Raw genomic sequence first — 22,551 nt, 5'->3', positions numbered from 1 at the left:
ACGTGCGTGTGTGACGTTCACCTGTTTAAAGGGTAATTCACAAATATAGCGCTTTTCCACCTACAAGGCTCCCAAAGCACTTTACATCCGCCAATCAATGACCTAATGGTGACGCAGCACCGGCGGCACCTGGGAGTTCGTTATCTCGCTCAAGGATACTTCGACATGATCATGATGGCGGGGGTTCAAACCCACGGCCACTGAATTGCAAGATGACCACTTCACCACAAAGCCATGACCCCTCCTGACCTCCCAAAAAAGGAAGTCAATTAAAAAAAAAAAATTCAAGGATCGACAAATGCGATGCTAAAGCGAGTAAAGCTAGTCTTGGTCTTTTGCATTTATTTCTTCCAACTTCCCTTGGGTTCCTCGTACACTTTTTTTTTTTTTACTGTCCGTTGCACTCTTTTTGAATGAATAACATAATAATATGAGATAAGATTATATTCTAAATAACTGAGTAAAAGATATATTTGTTGAAAAGGATATCGTTCGTTCTTATACACAGGCCTACATAGTTTTAACAATGCAGGTATAACCTACTCAATGTCAGTGTTCCCTCCAAGCTCCGCACATGCGCAATTGCGCACCGCTCGCACGTGATCAGCACACAAGAAAACCCATGCTGGACATAAAACAAAATGCAATAGAAACGTAACATATAATATCCAATATTAGAACTCATCTTATCTGATTAATTACCGGTAGACCAATAATATTGTTTTCTGTCCCATTTTGCATTGCGACATCGAGTGACAAGTGTCCAGCTAATCATACGATAGATTTCATGTACACTATTCATCCAATCAAACGCATTGACGGAAGTGCGGGGTTAAGAGACGAAAACGCTAACCTCTTTTCTTTGTGAAACGAACGAGCAGCGACTCATCCACTCACCAAGCCAAAGTGAAAAAGAAATGCGCTTCTCTTAGGATGGAATGGCTGTATGCAAATAGAAGAACAAGCGCTGAGTCAAAGTCGGTGAGATTCTTTTTTCCTTTTCGCAACTTGTGGCTCGTTTATTACCATGGTGACGTGCAATATACGTTACACTGTCATGTTTAAAACACTTATTGCTCAAGGTATAAAAAAATGATACTAACAACCTTGTGGAAAACTAACACAAATAGCTGTGATTTGATTTGCTGTGATATAATAAAAAAATAATCGGAACAAACTTGTTGAAAATGAAGAAAAATATTGTGATGGCAATATGTCAATGATAGATGCATCGTTCTCCCGTATTGGTGCTGGACGACGCTTGTCACCTCAACTAGCCCCTCATAAATGATGGGATAAGTATCCGGAAGCACATTACCGGTCCACACATAGGTTTCGAAAGCACTCGCCACGAATGATCCCACTTTTCCTGTGGCTCAGTCCAGGGCCGCTGGACATACTCAGAGGCCCCCTCCTTCCTTGATCATGACAAAATGTGAGTTATGTGATTCAGCTGACTTTGGGAGCGACATCAGTCGTACGGCGAGGCACTGCGTGCATGCCTGAACTTACTCACCTCGGGTCCAAAGCCCGCTCAGGGACTTTGTGTGAATGCTGAGACGCATTGAAAATTAGAGGGAACATTGCTCAATATTACAGTGGAAGATAGATCACGTTCAGGGTCAAATGCTTTTTTTTCTTCAATCAATCAATCAATCAAATTTTATTTATATAAAATTGATTGATTGATTTTTCTTCTTTTTTTTTTTTTAGCTTTTCTAATTACCAGCTGGGCATTGTAGCACGATGTAGCACACCATCATTTAATTACCAATATATAATGTTTAAACATAGCTTGAAGTTAAATAGATGAATGCCACCGCAAGTGTATGACTGTGTGTGTGGATCGAGGAAAGTGAGCACAATGTGGTCTAGAAAGCGCTTCATAAGTCCACTTATCACAAAATAATTGAAGTTAAAGCAAATAACAAAAGCACATTGCCTGCTAGCAGAGTGTTTCATTCTGCTTGCTCTGAATGGCAGCACAGGCAGGCAAAAATCAAAACAATGGAAAGTAAGGTCATCAGTGCAAGCACAATGAATCCAATCAAAGTTAGGGGAAAGTGTCTAGAGTAGAGCTACTTTCGATACTAGCATTTCTTGGAGTGCCCAATAGGAAAGTACGATTTGTTTGTCATTTACGAGCGCAAATGAGTTTAAATAACATGATATTTTCTCAACATAAAATTACTTGGCATCGATGATCCTGGCACCACTTTTTACCGGGTGTCCATCATTACCCTAATCTTAGGTATCGCGCAGCTGTGGTTTGCAGAAATTGTCCCACCATTTGTTACCCAACTTAAAAAACAAGTAACTGCAAAACTGCTAACTCACATCGGTGCCTTAAATGTCAGTAATTTATCTTTTAAAGTTGTTCCAACTTAAATGACTGTTTTAGCCCCCAATCATTCATGCGTTTTACTGTGGCAAAGCCGGTTTGCGCGATTGTACTGACACATTCTCGCTGGAGTCACAAGGCTGTTCTCAAGATTGCCTGCGGGCTCATGACCCAAAGATGAATCGTGGACGTGATATATTCATGTTGCGGCTTTTCGGTGCATTGCCGTGACATTTGACATATATGGTACATAAAGCGATGACGCAAACACGACTGAGCTTCTACGGAGTGGTGGCAGACTGTTAAGATTGATATCACACTTTGGACATTTTGAACCATTTGGACAGCGATCATGTAATTTTAAACAGATGTTTAGCTATGGCGTTGTTCACATGTACATCTAGCAATCGGTCATCAGAGTTAAAGCGGTAGCTGATATTCTTGATGCAATGCAGGCGACGCCTCCGGAGGATATCGATACACTACATAAACGTAGGAATGAGCGCGTATCACACAAAGACAGCCCACACGTGCAGTTCTTTCAGTCACAGGATGAGCAGCATGCACCAGGAAGCAGCAGATTGATCAGTCAGGCTCAGATGCCGCATGAGGACAGGCTCGGGGGCAGAGGGGCTCGTGGGGCCCAGAAACTATAAAATATCACATTTGCATAAAAATGCTATCCCTACCACAGATCTCACTATTTCAGGGGCACACACCTATTTAAACGCAGTTGAAGTGAGGGGTTTCCTTCACCAGAAAAACAATAAAACATCTCTATTATTTATTGACTTCATCTCCATTTTAGTGTCTTCCCAAGGTAGGGGGGCAGGGGAGGCGGAGCAGTCATTTCTCCCTACTGAAACAACATGCACTTAATGATATCACATGCTTGAGCGGACTCGTGGGGGCTGGGCTATGCAAAGGCTTGAAACGATGGTGATGGGCTTGGCGTGGGACGATGAATGGTGACGTTAGGTAGGGTGAGGACATTATAACATTCGATAATTGCTTGGGGATTTATGCCGGAGCTTCACCTTGGGATTAGTGCTGCATTGTATCAGACGTCAACATCAAGTCTGCCGCATCGACGGCTGCTCAGAGCATTTCCAAGAATTTAACAAGAACAATTCCACAAGTGCTCGTCTCACGGATACCGCTACGATGCGACAATCTCACTTGCAACACAATGCATGAAAACAGTTACATATTTCAACAATATTACATTTGAAGATGTATGATGAAGGTCAGTTTTCTTTATTTCCTCTCACATTTTTCTTCTCTTAAACGCATTTATTTCTTCTGGTGGAGGGAACTGATCTGGAATAGGACTAAAATCCTCCTAGAGACCATAACACATGTTGCCACTTTTTGAACTGAATACTCATAAGGTGCTGTATGCTCAGTCACAAACACACACACACACACACACGCACACGTGCGACAAAACTTGATGCTCCGATTCACCGCCATCTAATGTAGTTTGCTGACATCTCGCGTGGCAACCATTCAAGTTATTGCTTAAAATTCTGGGGAATTTGATTTTTCCACTATTTAAGATTGTCTAATGTGGTCTCGGCACATTATATTTGGGTTAAGATAAAACAATAATTTGCAGTCTTGTGATTGTCATTTGATTGCTCTGTAGATTGGATACTTTCATAAAAATATTCAGTCCATTATTCCAATTTGCGTTGTTTATGAAGCAGTCGTGTGAAGTTGATGGAGAGAAAAAAATCATAAGTACCCTGACCTTGGCTCTCAAATCCAGTTATAACTTACAATCACAATCATATATTCTCTCTTTAATTTGACTGTATATTTGCTTATTTTCCTTACTGATTCGATACTATCGTTTTGAAACTCGTCATGATCAACTATATTATCACATGCTTTGCTCTAACTTTGCTCACCCTTGTTCTGATTTTTCCTTGTGATATACATGGAACAATTAATTTGAATGAATTTGCTCAGGGAGATTGGTTTTTGCACGAACATAAATCCAGTAGAGGTGAGCAGCAGTGTAGAGCAACACTGCATTTATTATGAGACGTGTTAAGAATATGTTTATACAATACTCACTATGAAAAATACAAGTCAAACATGGGCTTTACCAAAACCACCGCACTTGCAGATGCTTCACTCAGGCTCCATAGACGCTACATTTATCCTTATTGGTAATGTTGGGACTTGTGTGTCTATAGTGGCGCGGGCGGGGCTCATGTTTTATACATGACAGGCTGACGTCCAGTAATGTCAGCAAGATCACACAAAAACAGTTAGCGCAAGCATTTGTCCTCATATTTTTTTAGTCTTTAGTTTTGCGTGATGAAATACCGCACAAGTGCATGTTTTTCAGTGTTTTCAAACTGAGGAGACATTTGTCACCCTGAGCTTCTCATTTGTGTAAATTTGGTTCAAAATGATTTTCTTTAAGCCTTCACCTAACCTCTGCAACATCATCAGCGGCTATAATGCCTTTGGGGCTTTAATTCAATGCTGCGGTGCACTTGCACTCTACAACCGTACAGTACGTTACACAATGTATTGGCTTTTGCTCACAATCACACATTAGAAAAGGTAAATATTAACATATTCTTATGGATCAAAGGTTTGCATTGATTTCACAACGTTAATAAAGTGAAATTGCAGGAAGGACGGTTCTTAATAATATTTAATGAGTGGAAAAAAATAACGGGAGGAGGAGAGTGGTTTCTGTTCAGAAAGCGTTATCAAGATGCTGTATTCGTTTATAAAATTCTGCTGATGATATGTGATTTTTCATCGTCTTTGATCAGGAGTGTTTCAATTCCAGGTGGCTGAATGTGAGAGATGCACACAGAAAATAGGATCTCCAGTTGAACAACAAAGCATGTATAGCTGTTTCAAGGTTGTTTGATAAAGGCTACATATTTTTTGCGTTTTTACTTTTTGTTTCCTCTTCATTGATGGAAAAAGTCAGGCTAGTCGCCAACGGGTCCCCCCCCCAAGAATTACCATGAGCAGCCCTCGGCCTGTTCTAAAAATAGCTCATCAGTGATTTTCTAGGAAAGTTGTATAAGCGATCATTTGAATTTGTGGACACTTGAAAGAGATGTACGTGTTGCCAATTGATATTTATCCAAATGATTGAAGAGAAATATTTAACGCGATCAGTGTCTTCCATGAATGAACAGTAATGATTAAATTATTATTAGTAGTACTATTATTATTATTATTATTATTAACGAAAGAAGATTTTTTTTCCAATAAAATATTCAGTCTAGATATCCATCCATTTTCCAGAGCCGCTTATGCCCACGGGGGTCGCAGGCTATCTGGCGCCTATCTCGGCAGGCTTCGGGCAGAAGGCGGGGGACACCCTGAACTGGTTGCCAGCCAATCGAAGGGAACACAGAGACGAACAACCGTTCACGCACCAATCACTCCTATGGACAATTTAGTATGTCCAATTCACCTGCCATGCATGTTTTTGGAGTGTGGGAGTAAACCGCAGAGCTCGGGGAGAGCATGCAAACTCCACACAGGAAGGCCGGAGCCAGGTGGATTTGAACTGGGACCTTTGAGCTGTGAGGCGGTCGTGCTATTCACTGCTTCACCGGGCCGCCCTCAATCTAGATATCAACATTTTAAAGGTTTTACTGCGGCCAGCACTAGGACCATGTCTCTCACCCAGGAGGCATGGTGGAATGAACCTTTGATGCTTTGAACCTTGTGGCTTTGGTTTCAATGATTTAGACAATGTTGTACAGTTTTGTGATGGCATGCGAAGAGTACGTGCACTAGCACAGCAACGCGGTTTCTTCGTCTTGCCGCAGTACCTCGAAAATGGTGAGAAACAAAGACATACAGTTTGTGTTGCTTGGTGCAATTTTGTTACTTTGGCAGTTTGTGGTTCAAAATTATTTTGAGCAAATTTGCTATTTCAGAAAATGATGTCAAAACTGATAAACCTTGAAATGAATCAGTACCCAGGCATGAGCACTGTATGTGAAATGCATTATGCTATGATATGGAATTTTCATAGCGCCAACCTAATAATGGAGCTGCACTTATTGCCACTTTATGTTAAGTATCTCATTCTCTGGTACACTTATCTTTTGGCTATTAGCAAAACTGTTAGTGCAGTCTTCTGGTTTAATTTATATCCGAGGTGGGAAAATGGCCAAAATGATTAAAAAGTAACCAATTAGCTGAAGAGCCAAATTATAAATCCATTCAGCTTTTTTTTTTTCCATCACGTGTGCAACCCAAGTGGAAAAGACTTCTTAGAGCAGTGGTTCTTAATCTTGTTGGAGGCACCGAACCCCACCAGTTTCATATGCTCATTCACCGAACCCTTCTTTGGTAAAAAATAAAATATGATTTTTTTTTACTGATGCACAAAATGAATTGTGCATTAATATCACCTTGTTCAAATAACAAAACCAACACAGTGCATGGTAGGAAATCTCAGAGCAGGACGCTTTCAATGACTGTGCCTACTAACCACAGACTAGAATGAGGGGTGGACCTCTGCGGCGGAGGCTCCACCGAACCCCTGAGACCGACTCACCGAACCCCTAGAGTTTGATCGAACCCAGGTTAAGAACCACTGTCTTAGAGTTACCTTCACTACAACTCTGACTTCAAGAAATTATTAAGCCAGGGGATAGCAAAGGAGCACTATTTTCACAGACAGTGGAACAAGGCTGCGTGGATTTTTTCAATGATATTATTTTTTACACGCTTAATAAAACACTTAAAAATAGAACTTAATAAAACCAGTTCTGATAAAAAAAAAAAAAAAAATCCAAGACTTCATCCTGGTGTGATGTGCTATGTGATGTGTGATGTGATGTGTGTGTGTGATGTGATGTGCCGTTTCTTACTGAAACGGAAAAATTACACTTAATGAAAGATACTGACAACATTAAATACGATTAAAATTCAAATAAAAGAACCTGCTTGTCTTTTTTTTTTTTCCATTACGGAGGTGTTTATATGTAGCCTATTTCAACCATGACCGCCTCCGGAGAAGTGCCACCCCCCTGTAATATAATAAAATAACTAGACCTATGATTATATTTAAAACATGCATCTATTTGCAAGTTTTTAAACTTTTTAATCATGTATTTTATGAATCTTACACAGTGTGCCTGTAAGTCTTCGGCCGGGTGCAACAATAGGAACACACAGAATCGACAGAGGTGAGCAGTTGTCCAGTACTGATGGACTGTCGAACCAACATTTTGCTGACGGACTGACAAATAAAAATTTTGCTGACGAACTGACAAATAAGAAAACATTTTAACAAAACAGTATATTAGCAGTAGAGCAGTGGTTCTGAAAGCTTTTTTCAGTGGTGTAGCCTACCCCACTACTAGTGCAAAGTGTTTTAGGGTTTAAAAAAAACAGAACAAACAAAAAAAAAACTTGTACCGTCAGTATCTGATTTATTAAACTTTATATACTTTCAAATTTCATTTATATTGGCCCACAAAAATAAATCCACCAAGAAATCTGTTCTCAAAAAGAAATACCCTCATTTTTAATACATATTTTTCCGCAAAATAATAATCAATATAAAATGTCAGACCTGTTATCAAAAAATAAATAAATAATGAATATATATATATATAAGAAATAAATATAAATATTTGTCCACAGAAAAATATTCAATTCAAAGTGTCCTCTTTTTGTGTAATAATAGAGATGTGTTCAAAAATCATTAACCTGACAGGTAACAAGAGGTGGCACAGGGCATGTTGGGTGGAACCATTCTCGTATGGGGGGGAGTTTTTACAATACTGTAATTAAATTGAATAACCTACTGAACATAAAATGTGTTATATTTTCCTGAAACAATTGATTAATTCAATATTTATTTTTAAAGGATTTTTGCATGTTTGTTTGTTTTATTAAAATCACTTTTAAACAGTATTAACTTGAACTTCAGGGGGTAACCCTGAAGTTCAAGTTCATACTGTTTTAAAGTGATTTTTCTGAGGCTTAATTCATTTTAATTTCAGTTGGATGATTGAAATTGAATTGGGGGGATGATGATGACTGACGAAAGTGAGCAACGGATCAACGGTAGGCTGATGGACCGACAATTATGATTTTCGGCTCTAAAAAAAGGTGGACTGAAGATGACAGGGGAAGACTGACGACTGATAAACCAGCAAAAAATTGTAAGATGCCCTCCTCTGCGAAATATAAAACTCTCTCAAAACAAACAATGGCAACAATCACGAGTGCAAGGACATACATCGAAGCACGTAGCCGTTATAAAGGAAGCTTTTTGCCACTGCTTTCCAATTGTCTCTGCCTTAAGTAATGAAGAATGAAGGTAAGGTTGGGAGACGAGTGGGTCAAGAACAGGGGTCACTAACCTTATTGAAAGTCACAATAATTAAGGAATAGCTATGGTACATTTGTAAAGTGTAATATGTAATGTAAATGTAATACATGCATACTTGTTTGTAAAATTCATAGAAAATCACCAATGTTCTATCTCATGTAAGCTATTTTCAGAACAGGTGTGCCCACGGGCACCACGTTCCTGAGCCCTGGTCTACGAATAATAGGGTTCTGCCTTTAATGCTAACTGTATTCAGCTGAGTCCATAGCCCACGTTAATTAGGTTGACATTAAATGAATGCACGTGTGTTGGAGAAGGAGAGAACATTGTGGATAATGTGGACTTCTCTAATTGAGCTTGCCTTTGAATCTGCCATTGACAGTGCCTTTGTTCGGTTGAGAAAAAAAATGTAACACGCAGCTGAAGTGAACTCTGTGTACGTGGATATCGACGCATGCGTGTTGTCATAGTCAGTGTTAGCATGATTTATTTATTTTTTTAATCTGCCTGACCAACATACGAAATGGTAACACCTCAGGAAACCATATGTCTTTCACAAATGTAAGCAGAGATTACTGTTAGCAACTGTTATGTGTGTCTCCTCAACAATTAGAGTCAATGTGTAAGTATTGTGATGCCTGTGCACATCCCAGTGATGCTTTTCAATTGCAGCCTCTTGCGTCATGCCTTCAGATCTAGTTTTGGGGCTGCACACAGTAGTCAGTCACGTGTCATGTTTTCACTTCATAAAGGTCATACTGGCCTTTGGCCTTTTGTTTGGCTCTCGGACTCACCCTGGAAGTGTTATTTGTAATATGTTTCCAGCCCTTGTTGTAAAAATACAGCACATCTTGCAATACATAATACACTCTTATGCTTCTGAAGGTCCCTGGAAAAAGATGTCGTTGCGCTGATTGTTATGCACACAGACACTCTGCACAAAGTACACATTTATGTTAAATATGAGTTTCTTGATCATTAACAATTCCTTGAGAAGCAAATCTCTGTTCAATTATTAAACATCTAACAGACTTCTAACTGGAAAAAAAAACAAACAAACAAGAAACCAAAGAACTGTGCATATAACACCGATTTTATTGGAAATGCGTTGAAAACATTTGTGTTTCCTGTAAGGAACACCAATCACATGGTAATGTTCAGGAATGTTCTTCAGGAATGAGATAATAACCTCACAAGATGAGGTATCTCACGTGAACGAGTCCACGAGAATGAGACCAGAGTTTGGAAAAATGTGTAATATAAAATAATTCCCAATATAAATGTTGGGTATAAATGGGTTTCAATTTTCTTTTTATTGAGCAGACCTCGACAAAATGCACATTTTTGCAGGCACATGCAAACGTAAGCACAAGAGTCAGTTTTGTTACAGGCTCGTTTTTCAGCCGGAACTGAACTAGTTCAACTACCCAGTTTGTGTGAGCTGTGGCGGCTGGCGTATTTTTATTCAGTGATTATAAACACGCTTTTTTTCTTCTACGCCAAAATTTTAACGTTCATTTTTTCAACAGAAAAACTAAAAATATCGCCACACTCGTGATTGTGATATTAATCCCATATCTCTCCTATAAGCTGCTTCTATTGAGTAATACGGTTTTAAAGACGGCTCTCGTGCGCTTGAGCGCTACTAGCTAGCGGCTGGCTAATTTATGCTAGAGGCTGAACGCTGGTGCCATAGTTCCACTCACTCTGGTCGAGAGGAACAGTTTCTGCTGTAGAAAGAATTGTCACCGTCATTGCGACATGCTTTCAAGAGGGAGCATTCAAATGAGTTTGTGGCCACTCATTATCTGGCAAGATGTTTATTTTGAAGTGTTGGCTGGCCGTCTCGCCATTTTTAGCAGAGTGTTTTACTCTCACGTGGCACATTTTTGTTTATTCTGTTGCACTTGCCCCCCAACAAGCCAAAAAAAAAAGATCTCATGCTTCCCAGGGTTGATAGATCCCTTATCAAAGTCTTTGTTGTTATTTGTCTTCAAAAGACCCTGCTGAGTATATCCCGGGGTACCGTTGTAGTTCAATGGCCATATACTGTACAGCCTAATTTGTTGTCTAGTGGGGCGGACCAGTAAAGTCATATCACAAATGATATGAATAATAGGGTCGTGTTGCCCCCATGTGGTATAATGCAAATCAATACAATCGCATTAGTGGAATATTTATACTTAATGAACCATGCTTTTACAAAACATTAATAAACAACCAGTGGAATTTGCTTCAGTTTATCAGCTACTGTACATGTATGCATTTTTACTCATCACAGAGCGGCTCTGGGAAGGATATAGCAAGATGGTTTATTAAGAATCTCTTCATGGCATATAGGATATATCAAATATTGCCAAAATAACATTATACCGAGCTGAATGCTCAACCTCCTGTTCTCTTCCATATGCACCAGCACATTTTTTTCCTTAACTTAAATTTACATCACGACGGTACCAGATTAAAATCTGCATGTTATATTTTTGCACGTGAATGACACACGGCGCAGAAGTTACATTTAATGTTATGCTTTAACGAAAATAGACCTTTCACACAACAGATACCGGAAATGTCAAGACTATTAGGTGCACTGGAATAAGAAGTGTAAATGATCAGGTTCGTTTTTGTAAACATCTGCAAATGTGCTGTACTTCGAATTACAGCACTCAATTTTAGGCGCGCCAGGACAAAAGGCATATTACTACACAAGGGAAACAAACACAGCGCAACGTCAAACTTTGTTCATCATAATTGGTGTTGAGAAAATGTAGAGATTTTATAGGCATCTTATAGTCCAGTACTTGTTGCTTTTCAAATTCATCCACTGGATTTGTTTTACCTTATAAGGAACCAATTTCAACAGCAGTATGTATGACGTTAACTCTAGAGTTTGAGCATTGAATTTTGTCAAAAGCGAGAGTAAAGAAATAAATGACTAATAATATTTATTTGCATTTGTCTTGATATTTGTATAGCTCTTAATTGCAAACTTTTATTGATCTTACCTTATCCTTCTTCCCAGTAAATGTGCGACTAATACCCCGTACTTCTTCCCTTCCCATAGCCATGGCTGACTTTCATGTCCAACCAGAGCCAGTTCATGCTGAGGAGTCCGGTGTGGCCAGATTCCAATGCCAAATCCATGGCCTGCCAGAGCCCGCTATCAGCTGGGAAAAAGACGGCCATCCTGTGGACACAACGGACAAGAGGTCTGAATTTCAATGACAAGTTGGTTATAATGTCGTTGTCATATTACTTTCAAATAAACCAAGGTAATAGACCGTTACGGAATCGCATACTGTGTGATGATCAGTCAGTCAGGCTTCCACGAGACACTGCTGCGAATCATAGTTGTAGTCCCCACGATTTGTATAAGGTCTGCCCTGAGGCTCCCTCTGGACTGGACATGCCTGGTAAAGCTCAGCATGAAGATGTCCAGGTGTCCTTTGTAACCAATACCGAAGCCATCTCAAACGGCTCTTCCTAATGTGGAGGAATAAGTGGCTTGACTCCCGGTCCCACCTGGATGGTTTCGAGCCTCACCTTATAGTACAGTATCTCTGGGGGTGATGTCTACTGCTCGTATTGCATTCTCGACGTCACCACCCGGAGCTCGCTTCTCATATGTGCTCCTCGGTGAGAATGGGAAAGTAAGTGTGCTCGATAAATTGAGAGCTTGGCTACTTGCCTGAACTCTCCTCACCACCACTGTCCAGTACGGCCACAGTGCTACACTAGTCCTCCTGTCAATCCCCATCTTATGGCCTGTGTGAAAAAGACCCTAAGATACCTCAGCCTTCGACATAACGACGAACCAAACGTAAACATTCCAAATCATGCACTCTACAAACAGCAGAAATGAGACCCGAGTCCACTGGTGTCCAACTCCAGTCCTCGAGGGCTGGTATCCTGCATGCTTTTGCGTTTTCTCTCCAACACAGCCGATTCAAACGATGAGCTCATCAGCAGGCTCTGCAGGAGCTTAAACGTGATCCCTATCATTTGGATTTGGTGTGCTTGAGAGAGAAACATTGAGAACACGCAGTGTACTGGCCTTTGAAAACTGGAATTTGACACATACTGTATGCACAAAGGTCCCTACAATTGGGCACTTTGGCGACTAAATCTTTTGTGAGTTATAATCGGCACCATCTTTTCTCTTTTAGGTACACTCTTCTGCCTACAGGTGTTCTGCAGATTACAGGCGTGCGTGAGACGGACAATGGAAAGTTCTGCTGTGTGGCTCATAACAGTGCAGGAGTGAAACACAGTGCTGAGGCCCTCCTTTCTGTTTCAGGTTGTTACAGCACACAACTTGAGCAGTCTTACAGATCTCGCTCTGTGGAACAAACACTTGACTAGCTTTCTTACATATTATACCTTCTGGGTCCTGATCGTTTGCTGTACTTGTCACCACTTGAATACTGTCCCAAGACTTTCCAAACCTATTGTTTATCTGTCGGATCTTGAGATGGAGAATATTGGTCTGAGGCACTCGAGGGAAATCCAATTAAAGGATGCCATCCATCAATCCTATTTCTGTCTTAAATAACCGCCCTTTTGTTTTTCCAGGCTCCCAGTCATCTGTTTACAAAGAACCGATGATACTAGTTGGTCCAGAAAATCTCACCCTCACTGTTCACCAAACCGCCATTTTGGAGTGTGTCGCTACAGGGTACCCTCGACCTATTGTGTCTTGGAGCAGGCTAGGTAATGAAAAACCTTGCTGAGATTGAAACAAAGCTGTCTATCGTCTATGTTTTTCATTTGTCGGTTGTTGTTACGCTGCATGTCACACAAGCGCGCACTATCACGTTGTCCAGTCATGCATGCTAGCGTGTGAGTCTCAAGTGTGTTCCGCAGTGGTATTTTCACGATCACCCATCCTTGAGTGGCCTGATGTATTTTCATACATTCGGGACTGTTTGAGTGTAAAATGGGAAAATGAGATGCAACGGGCCGACACCTTGTAGGCCTTGTAGGATGAACGTGACGTTGTTAACTGCCGGCCTCATCTCGTCATGAAGCTTGGAGGAAATGGAGGAGATCCTGGAAAATAATTGCTTTGTATGGCAGAGACACATGCAATTAGCTTCCCCCCTCCCTCGGTGCACATTGTAATTCTTGACTATAACTCATATCTGTCTTGATCAATTTTTCAATGTGCCATCTGTTTCCCGTACCTATTATCAAAACCGATCCGTTGCTCTAAATATAAACCTGTGCCCCACCCCTCAAATGTTGCAGCGTAATTGCATTGACATTTCAATCTTACACAATGCCTCTAGAATGAAAATGCTAACGCGACGGGATTTGTACATATTAGATTACATCGAAGGGGCTAGAATAAGATGCATAATGAAGCTAATAGTTTCTCATCACTCATGACTGAATGCTGGAGTTTGTTTGCCAGTATTCATTGAGCTTCACAACACCCTGTGAGCTCCAGCTCTTTCTTTTCTGCCACTAAGTTAATTAGTTCCTGGCTGAGAGGCGCCAGAAATTTCACAGTAAAAGGGGCAAAAAGAACCAAAGAGCTGTTGTTTTGACAACGCTGGACTGGTACTTCTCAGTCCAGAGGGTAGTTGTGTGCAGTTAATTATGATGGATACATACAAATGACACGCTACAATACCACTATAATACTGTTGAAGTGAGCTACTTTTCCTTTCCTGTCATGATTTGAGGTAGCTTCTGTTCCGACATTGTCAAAGCACTCCAAACACTGAGATTAAATCATTGTTCGTCAGTAACAGAGGTTATTAATTTCGTTATTTTGCTCTACGTTTGATTGGTTGGTCGTTTTTGTAAGTTTTAAACTTATTTTGCCATCCATTCGTGAGCCAGTGACCCATTAATCCAAGGGTGTTTTTTGATAAATAACCACACTTTGACAGCTTTCGTCAATTTAAAGCAGGGGTCTCCAACCCCGGTCCTCGAGGGCACCTGTTCAGCATGTTTCCAGTGCAAACCTCCTCCCGATGCACCTGATTCAAACATGCCAGATAGGTGCCCTCGAGAAATGAAATAGGTGGCCCCTCATATAGAGTCTGCAATCCCAACAAATAATAAATAAATAAAAACCAAACAGAAACAAACATAATGAGAACACGCACATTTATTTGGATGGCTAGATGGATGATTCAGATTTGATGACCTACCGTGAGTGTCAATGACATTCCCGTATATGTTGTATTTTTGGGAGGAGGACAACAAATGTTCGATTCAAATACACGCATACCAATCATAAATGTTTGTTTACCACATGGAAATGATCATGAAGTTGCTCGTATTAACAGCATCACCCACGCTGGTTGAAACAAAGCAGTCTTGGTGACGATAAATAATGACAAACACAACTCGTTCCGTAGTGGTCGTCGTCTCTTCTTGACTGGAACTCATTTGGGGTCAGGTGTTCTCAAATCCATGCTTGCGTTCCTTTTCTCCTTTCAGATGGACGTCCCATCGGTGTGGAAGGTATCCAAGTACTCGGGACTGGAAACTTGATGATTTCCGATGTTGGCGTGCAGCACTCAGGAATTTATGTGTGTGCCGCTAACAAACCAGGGACCCGTGTTCGTAGGACAGCACAGGGACGTCTGGTGGTTCAAGGTGAGTCATTCTCAAAAAACATGCTGCCTGCATATCTTAATCAGTTGTCTGCCTCAGGACCAGCAAAACTTTTTTTCTAACCATAACCCTTTCTTGGCAACATGCGTTATGGACATCTGTCTGATCACTTCCCTTTTCTTACGCCAATGAAAATAAAATAAAAATAAACACAAAGGCCAAATAAAGTGGTGAAAGGTATGGGTATTTTCTCCAGGACTCCCCTTATAGTTTTTGGAATGTAGCTTATTCTTTAGTGGCAGTAACCAGCAAGGTACTGAGGAAAACACGTCTATGTTGGTGAACAATGGCAGTTTCAAAAGTCAAAGAAGCATTGCATACTAACATAACACATCTGTAAAAAAAAAAAAAAAAAAAAAAATCAGTTTTATTCAGTCTGCATCCATCCAATTTGGTCAAATATAGTACTTGACAATAGCCATCTATCATATTGACCGCTTATCTTCACGAGGGTCGAGAAATGCTAGAGACTACCCCAGCGGAGTAGCAGACATTTTACCAACATTAAAATGCAAACTGTGTAAAGAGACCACTCTCACTAAGAGCCGTTCCTCCTATTTAATCCCCGTAGGAACCCAGTTTTCATAACAAGAGATCTGAAGTTGATTGTCCAACTCTGTGGTCCAAACACACGTTTTCACCACTTTGGCACTTTCTACAGTCAAACATTGTAACTAATAAATGAAACGTTTCTGTCTACTTGGTGGACTGGGTGCAAAATCTCTCCCCCGGAACCAAAAGAAAACTAAAGGACATCGATAGGCATGTATTTACTCTTCCACGGGTGGTACAAGGGCTTGAAATCATCATCAGGCCTCTTGCAGGTCATGTTTATCTGCTGGGGCGGGGCTGGTGAGAGCGCAGAATAGGCAAGGAATGCTTAGAAATGCACCATTGAAGGGAAATGACACTTTGGGGGTAGTTAATATGAGAAATCTACATTGTAGCATGATTAAAATCTCCAAAAGGTTGAACTTCCATAATATAGTAAGGTATGTTTGCAGTCCACTTATGCATGCTTATGGTTTTCAGGTAGTTTTTTTGTTGCGTTTGTTTTTTTTCATTTAAAAAAAAATAAAAAATTGTGGTGGCTGACACTATTTTATTCTCATTGTCATGGACCGCCCAGGTTCCCAATCCCCCAGCTCTGCAAGAAATTGTTGAGTGCAGGGAAAAAAAAAAGGTCTGAAAATAATTTGTGCAGCACAAAGATGCACATATGACTGATGCCTGTAGATTTGCAGTCGGGCTAATAATTAATTCTGGATGCGTAATATCCTGTACTGCAGCTCTTCATTTTATCAACTCATCCTTTGCATTTCATCCAGCAAGTTGACACGTTGACAAGGTTAGAGATAAGTGTGGTTTTGACCAGTTATACGAGGACAGATGTGTGTGTGTATCCTTGTGCACGGCATGTCCCCAAGCAGGAAACATCTTTCATTCACTCTGTTCTTACATTGATTAAACTGGACCACACTTTGCTTTAGCAGTATTGATCCTGGTCAATACTTCATTTTATCTTCCTGTCAAGTCAAAGACAAGCATCTTATCCTTACAGGAGGAAAACAGATGTTAATTATGTGCCACTGTCTGTGTTTTTGTTATTGATTTTTGTCAAGGAAAGATGGATAGTGAAGTCTGAATATATGTATGTTAGGAATATTGCTTTAGAGGACTGGTCAACAATCTTATGTCGTCAAAGAGCCGTTTGGCTCGCCTCACTCAACAAAGTTCACTGGGAGCCACAATCCTCTTAAAATATGAAAATTGACAATCTACATATCTTTTTTTTCACCTGTGTGCTGGGAGAAAATGTATGCTAAAATTATTAATACCATTAAACTCATAAACACGCTAAACTAGACTTGCCACTTCACAAAAATAATGATGTATCCCTTTTTACATGGAGAGCAGTCTAATTTGTGCCACCAAATTGTCAAGCGTTTCATGGACATGGCAACTCGATCTTCGGGGACACCCAGAGAGGTGCATTGCGATTGCAGATGCGGTAAACAAAGTTAAGTAAGATGTGTTCAATATAAGGGCGTGCATGTGAGTGCGTATCTACCAAAAAAAAAAATTGTCCCCCAGGACTTAGAACTTCTCATATTGTCAATGTGGCCTAGAAAGGGATGTAAAAAATACAAAGCATTGCAATAATGTTATTTCACAAGTGTTCACACACTTATAACTGGTATATGTCTTCAGCCTAACCAGTCACATTCCACCTCATGCTGAGCGCTATTTAGAACCATGTCTTAGTGTCAGACGTCAGCTGGGAAAAAACAAACAAAAAAAAAAACTAGGAACTAGGAATGATGGAAAGTTCTTGATTTGACTTCAAAATGTCAGTGTTAACATTAAAAAAATGTAAATAGGGTTAGTCTACTAAAATATTTGAAAGGCCGTTTAGATTGTGACAGGTATGTGCTGACTCCCAGTTAAAATGAGTTTGTGAGTATTTCTGAACAGAGGTATAACATAGCTATAAGAGGTCGTATACCTTTATGTAACTCTTAATATTTCAGATGATTAGTTTTACGTGACCCCCCCCCAACCCCCCAAAGAAAAAAGAGTAATGAAATAGAGTTGTACAGGTTAAAGAGTCGTTCGCATTGACAATGAAAAAAATGGATTTACAAAGGCCCTTATTTTCAGAAGAATACGGAAATCAAGTCAGAAACAAAGGTCAATAATTGACTACATACAAATAAGTGGTTCCAAATTTGTGAGGATAATATTTGGTTGAATATAGAATGAAAGCACGGGCAGAAGAGGGACTTGAAGCACAAGATCCACAAGGGGAAAAAAGAGCAAGATAGATGGAAGTTGATGATGACACACACAGATACAAATCAAAATCCTCTAGAGCGCCACCTGACCTTCACATTTGAAATAGCCTTCAAAGTTCACGCTGTGATACACAGTGAAAAAGACAGAATGAAGGTAGAAAAGATAGCAAGCTAATGAAAGGCCTTACAAATGCTGTCAGCATCCCATGCAAGTGGCTAAAGAAATGGAAATTCAGGGACATTGCATGAACTGCTGATGAAGGGTGCTCAAATGTTCACAGCATATGTTTACTTCATAAACTTGTCGTTCCTACGTCATACGGTACAGTTTTGTATATATTTGTAGCCGAATCAAATGGAGTTGGAATTAAATGAGGGCATCAAAGATGATGAGAATTTAGTAATCACAAAGGAAACTCTTTTCTTTTCTTAAATGAAGTGACCTGATGATCCCCATCATTTGTGCTCCAGTTCTATTGATTCATTTACGAGATGGGAGCTGATAGGGCCCGGAATATATGACTGTCGTTCGATTCGATGCTGATTTTTGTTCTATGATTCGACTCAGAATTGATTGGTGATTCAAAAACATTTTTGGTTCCAAATATTTGATTGGCTACCGTATGATTTGTGCTTCACTTTGAAGATGTGCAAAGATTCATCATAATCTGATTTGCAAGATATTATGACAAATGGAGCCATTAATATGACATTTTGTTTTTCCATTTATCCCTTTTCAAATCATAAGGAAAGAGCTTTTTCCCACCAAAAAAAAATCGACGCGCGTGGACCATAACTGCTACGTTATTCTTTATTTCGATTGATTGACAACCATTAGAACGTAGGCCAGGGGCCTTGTTATTATATTGTTATACTTTATTGTAATTAAGTAAAAGAAAGTTCAGCCCATCTTTCTTCTCGATGAATGTCAGCGGTAAAAGATTTTTTTTTATCACTTTATCATTAGGTTAATGATTGTTTCATGCAGATGAACAGGTGGAATATGATACATTTAATTCTGAACAGTTCAATTCACGCCACGGTCACTCAAACCTTACGTGACATCTTTTCTGAAAGGGATTCATAAGAAACGTTTTCCCTGCCAACATGTGATGAAGCCCAGGCTCCTTTAGATAATCATGACCATGAGGCATTATTCCAACAATGTGCTCTGCAGCTTCCTATATAAAGAGGGTATACCCTCTGGTGTTTACTGTGAGATATCATCAAAAAACACGTTATTAATAAGCACAGGCATAAATAATTTAGCACTACGGTTACAATCACTAATGAGTACAGTGAATTTCGAATTAAAACGGCAACCGAAATGAAACTTAAGCAGATGTAACTGTAATTACTGTGATTTAAGGTATCCATAAAATCCCTGCCTTGCTCCATATGAATAAGTTATCACCTCTAATTGACCACTGGTGCTTGCCTCCAGTATGGGATGAGACATAATATGATGAAACTGCAGTTTACTTTCATGCGTTAAAGTGTTTTAAAGCACATTAGGGCTAACAAATGTTCTCTTGCTTGCACCTCTGTGTCTCTGTTATTTCCCCATTTGTACATTAGGATGACAGCTTATAAGGATGCTAACTGACCACAAACTACAACTGTAACACAACAACGGACCAAAGTGGAAAGCTTGTTTGTGTTGGTAGGCGCGATTGGCACAGGTGCTTGTGATAGTAGCGCATAAAGGTCACTCAAAAAACATGCACGCTGCAAAAAAGAGCGGACACCAAACGGCTGCCTACGAGAACTGACTGATCACAGTGTCCCATACTGCAAGTCAGAGGTGGGCGATGAATTTTTCCATCGGCCCGTTCAAGGAGGGTGGGGTGGGGTGGGCTGTGAGTCACTGTGCTTGCTTGGTGGTCAACAAGGCCGTATAAACCCCCCTTTGCCGTATGAATCAATTATTTAAATGAATTATAATCAAAGACAAGCCGTCACAGCTTTTGCAGAACATGGGGGGGGGGGGGGGGGGGGGGTGAATGACGAGCGGAATGATTGTAGAGCATTAGACAACACCGTGACAATCCTCCTAAATGTTTTTATGATACAAAAATCGACAAATTTATACGACTCAGTCAATTGAATTCAGCAAAAGCAATCCGGCTAAATAGTTAAACTCAGAAATGTTTATTGACCGACATGAAACATCTATGACCAGCAGGTCAACTTATATTGCGCAACCTCAAACTCTGCGCGCGCTTTCGATGCCCTGATTCCTGATGCAAATGAGGGATACCGCCGGGGTCGGCCGGGACTCGGCTGGTTTCGTCCCCATCTCACCACGCCGCTCAGCAAGATACAAGAGCCCTGTTACGCTCAATTCTACCATGCGCGACGTCTACAGTAGTTGCTAAAAGGGGGAAACGTCCACACTGGGCCTTCGTTAGTCCCAACATTGCAGCAGACCGCTGCCTTAACAACCAAAATTGGGCCGTTGGTGTGCAAAAGCGCAGATTTGAGCTGAAATGTAGCATTCAACTTCCAGTTCTCATTCAGCTTCGCTGATGTATTCTCCTGGTCATTATTCTGCTCATGCATTCTGTTTGGGTTAGCTTTTGACAAGATTCTTGAGCTGGAATTTTGCATCTTGTCCTCAGCTCCCGCAGAGTTTATTCAACCTCCGCAGTCCATCGCAAGACCTGTGGGGACCACTGCAATCTTCACGTGCCAAGCCCAGGGAGAGCCAGAGCCCCAGCTCACCTGGCTGAAAAACGGCCAGATCCTGGAGCCCGGTGGCCACGTCAAACTCAGGAACAACAACAGGTAAAGGAACAACAACAGCAAAATGATAAACAACAGTCTCTCAGTTGAAAAATAATGTCCCAAAATAACGCAAGCAAAACAGTTTAATGTAGCAGTTTTGCTTTGTATGAATTCTCCTGGACAAAAGAGACTTCTTTTTCTCATTTGCAGAGCCTAATCACCCAACTAAGTACCATTTAGGACATTAAAGAATACCATGTTGCATTGCCTACTTTCTCCATGGGCTCGGTCATTTTTACGCCGCCTGATTTAATGCGTGCCTTTGTGTGCGTAAACCATATCGGATGCTTTCCCATGCAGGCCCCCTTGAGTGCACTGAGTCTTGTAAAAGCATGTTTTCACACGATGAAGCCTGCATTCGTCTCAGAACGTTTTATTAGCTTTCGGGACGTGGTATTGCAAATGCAACTCAAAGACAATTCCGATGATTAATTGTACATTGTACCAGCTTGTTCCCAACTACCTTTTATCATCATGCATTTGCATATGCGGAAGCACAGCGGCGCATGTGGTTGGCGGTTGGCGACAGAGAGGTTCTGGTTTGCCTCTCTACTTGTGTAATTCGGCTGTTGTGTTCTTCTTGCCTGTTATAGCTGTTATGTAACTCTAAGACCAACTAAGGACTCCAAATTGCCCAGAGGTGTGGGTTGGTTGGACCGGTGGGCCCGGTCGTTTATCGGTATGTGTGATCAGTAAGCACCTCGTCATCCAAAGTACGCTAAATAGGCTCCGACCACGAATGTTCTGAGGAGTACAAACGGAATGAATGCATGTGCTGTAATGATATTGGCTTCGTTCCATGTGGAATTAGGTGCATGCTGAATGAATAATAAATCAAATTGACTAATCATATACATTATATAACATGACAGTCTTCTCTTCTGCATCAAAAGAGGTAAACATGCAGTACACCATGCGGCGCTTCATAGATCCAGTGCGTGTACGTTTTCGTACATTCGTACACGGTTTCATTCAGGATTCATTTTATTCTTGTTGGAGCAAGCGAGGAACCAACCGCTATGCATCGCTTTATTATTCATAACTAGGAAGTGTATCGCATATGCATGAAATAGATCAATAGCTGCAGTGTAGCTCAGCGAGTACATTGAGCAGACACCGCCATCACTCACATGCACTGATCCACACCCACTTGCCTCCTTCGGCCTACACTTTATTAGTCAGCGAGAAGAAAAGGGGAGTGGAAGAAAACAAATGAGACCAACAAAACATGTTGTAAGGGGGCTTGTGGAAAAGAAAAATGATAAGTGGACAAATGAGAAGATAAAGTGGGTTTCCGCTTGCCGCTATTAGTCTATGACCTGCTGTAATGTGGATGTCACGCTTCACATAACTGTTCTTTGATTGCGGAGGGAACCGAGATCCATTTTGTAATCTACCATTAGCTAATTAGCTCATAAAATGCTAGTTGACCGTGAAAAGCTTCCTGCCATTTAAGAGTAGATTTGCATCTTTAAAATTCCTCGCGTGTCATTGTGATACAAACCGGTGCTGTGGCTTCGCTAATGAAAACTTGATTGAGATGGTATCAAGAAAACCGTTTCCAATTAAGGAGATGTGAAGTTACTACGGGTCACTGGAATGAATGTCCGAAGAAATGTTGAGGTTACAAAGGAACGGCACTTTTTCTTAATTTC

General features: G+C 40.6%; 1 protein-coding gene across 1 annotated transcript in view; it reads left to right on the top strand.

Moving 5' to 3' along the window:
* The window catches only part of igdcc3 (immunoglobulin superfamily, DCC subclass, member 3), a 68,250-nt gene that overhangs the window by 31,469 nt on the left and 14,230 nt on the right, over nt 1-22,551 (top strand). The window contains exons 3-7 of the mRNA XM_088413525.1: nt 11,749-11,893; nt 12,851-12,981; nt 13,257-13,394; nt 15,138-15,296; nt 20,731-20,896. Of these exons, the coding sequence (XP_088269651.1) occupies nt 11,749-11,893; nt 12,851-12,981; nt 13,257-13,394; nt 15,138-15,296; nt 20,731-20,896 (739 nt within the window). The remainder of the gene's footprint in view (nt 1-11,748; nt 11,894-12,850; nt 12,982-13,256; nt 13,395-15,137; nt 15,297-20,730; nt 20,897-22,551) is intronic.

Source organism: Hippichthys cyanospilos, chromosome 4, assembly GCF_059441005.1.
Source record: "Hippichthys cyanospilos isolate Australia breed blue-spotted pipefish chromosome 4, RoL_Hcya_1.0, whole genome shotgun sequence".
Taxonomy (NCBI): Eukaryota; Metazoa; Chordata; class Actinopteri; order Syngnathiformes; family Syngnathidae; genus Hippichthys; species Hippichthys cyanospilos.
This window is presented reverse-complemented; position numbering and strand designations above follow the sequence as displayed.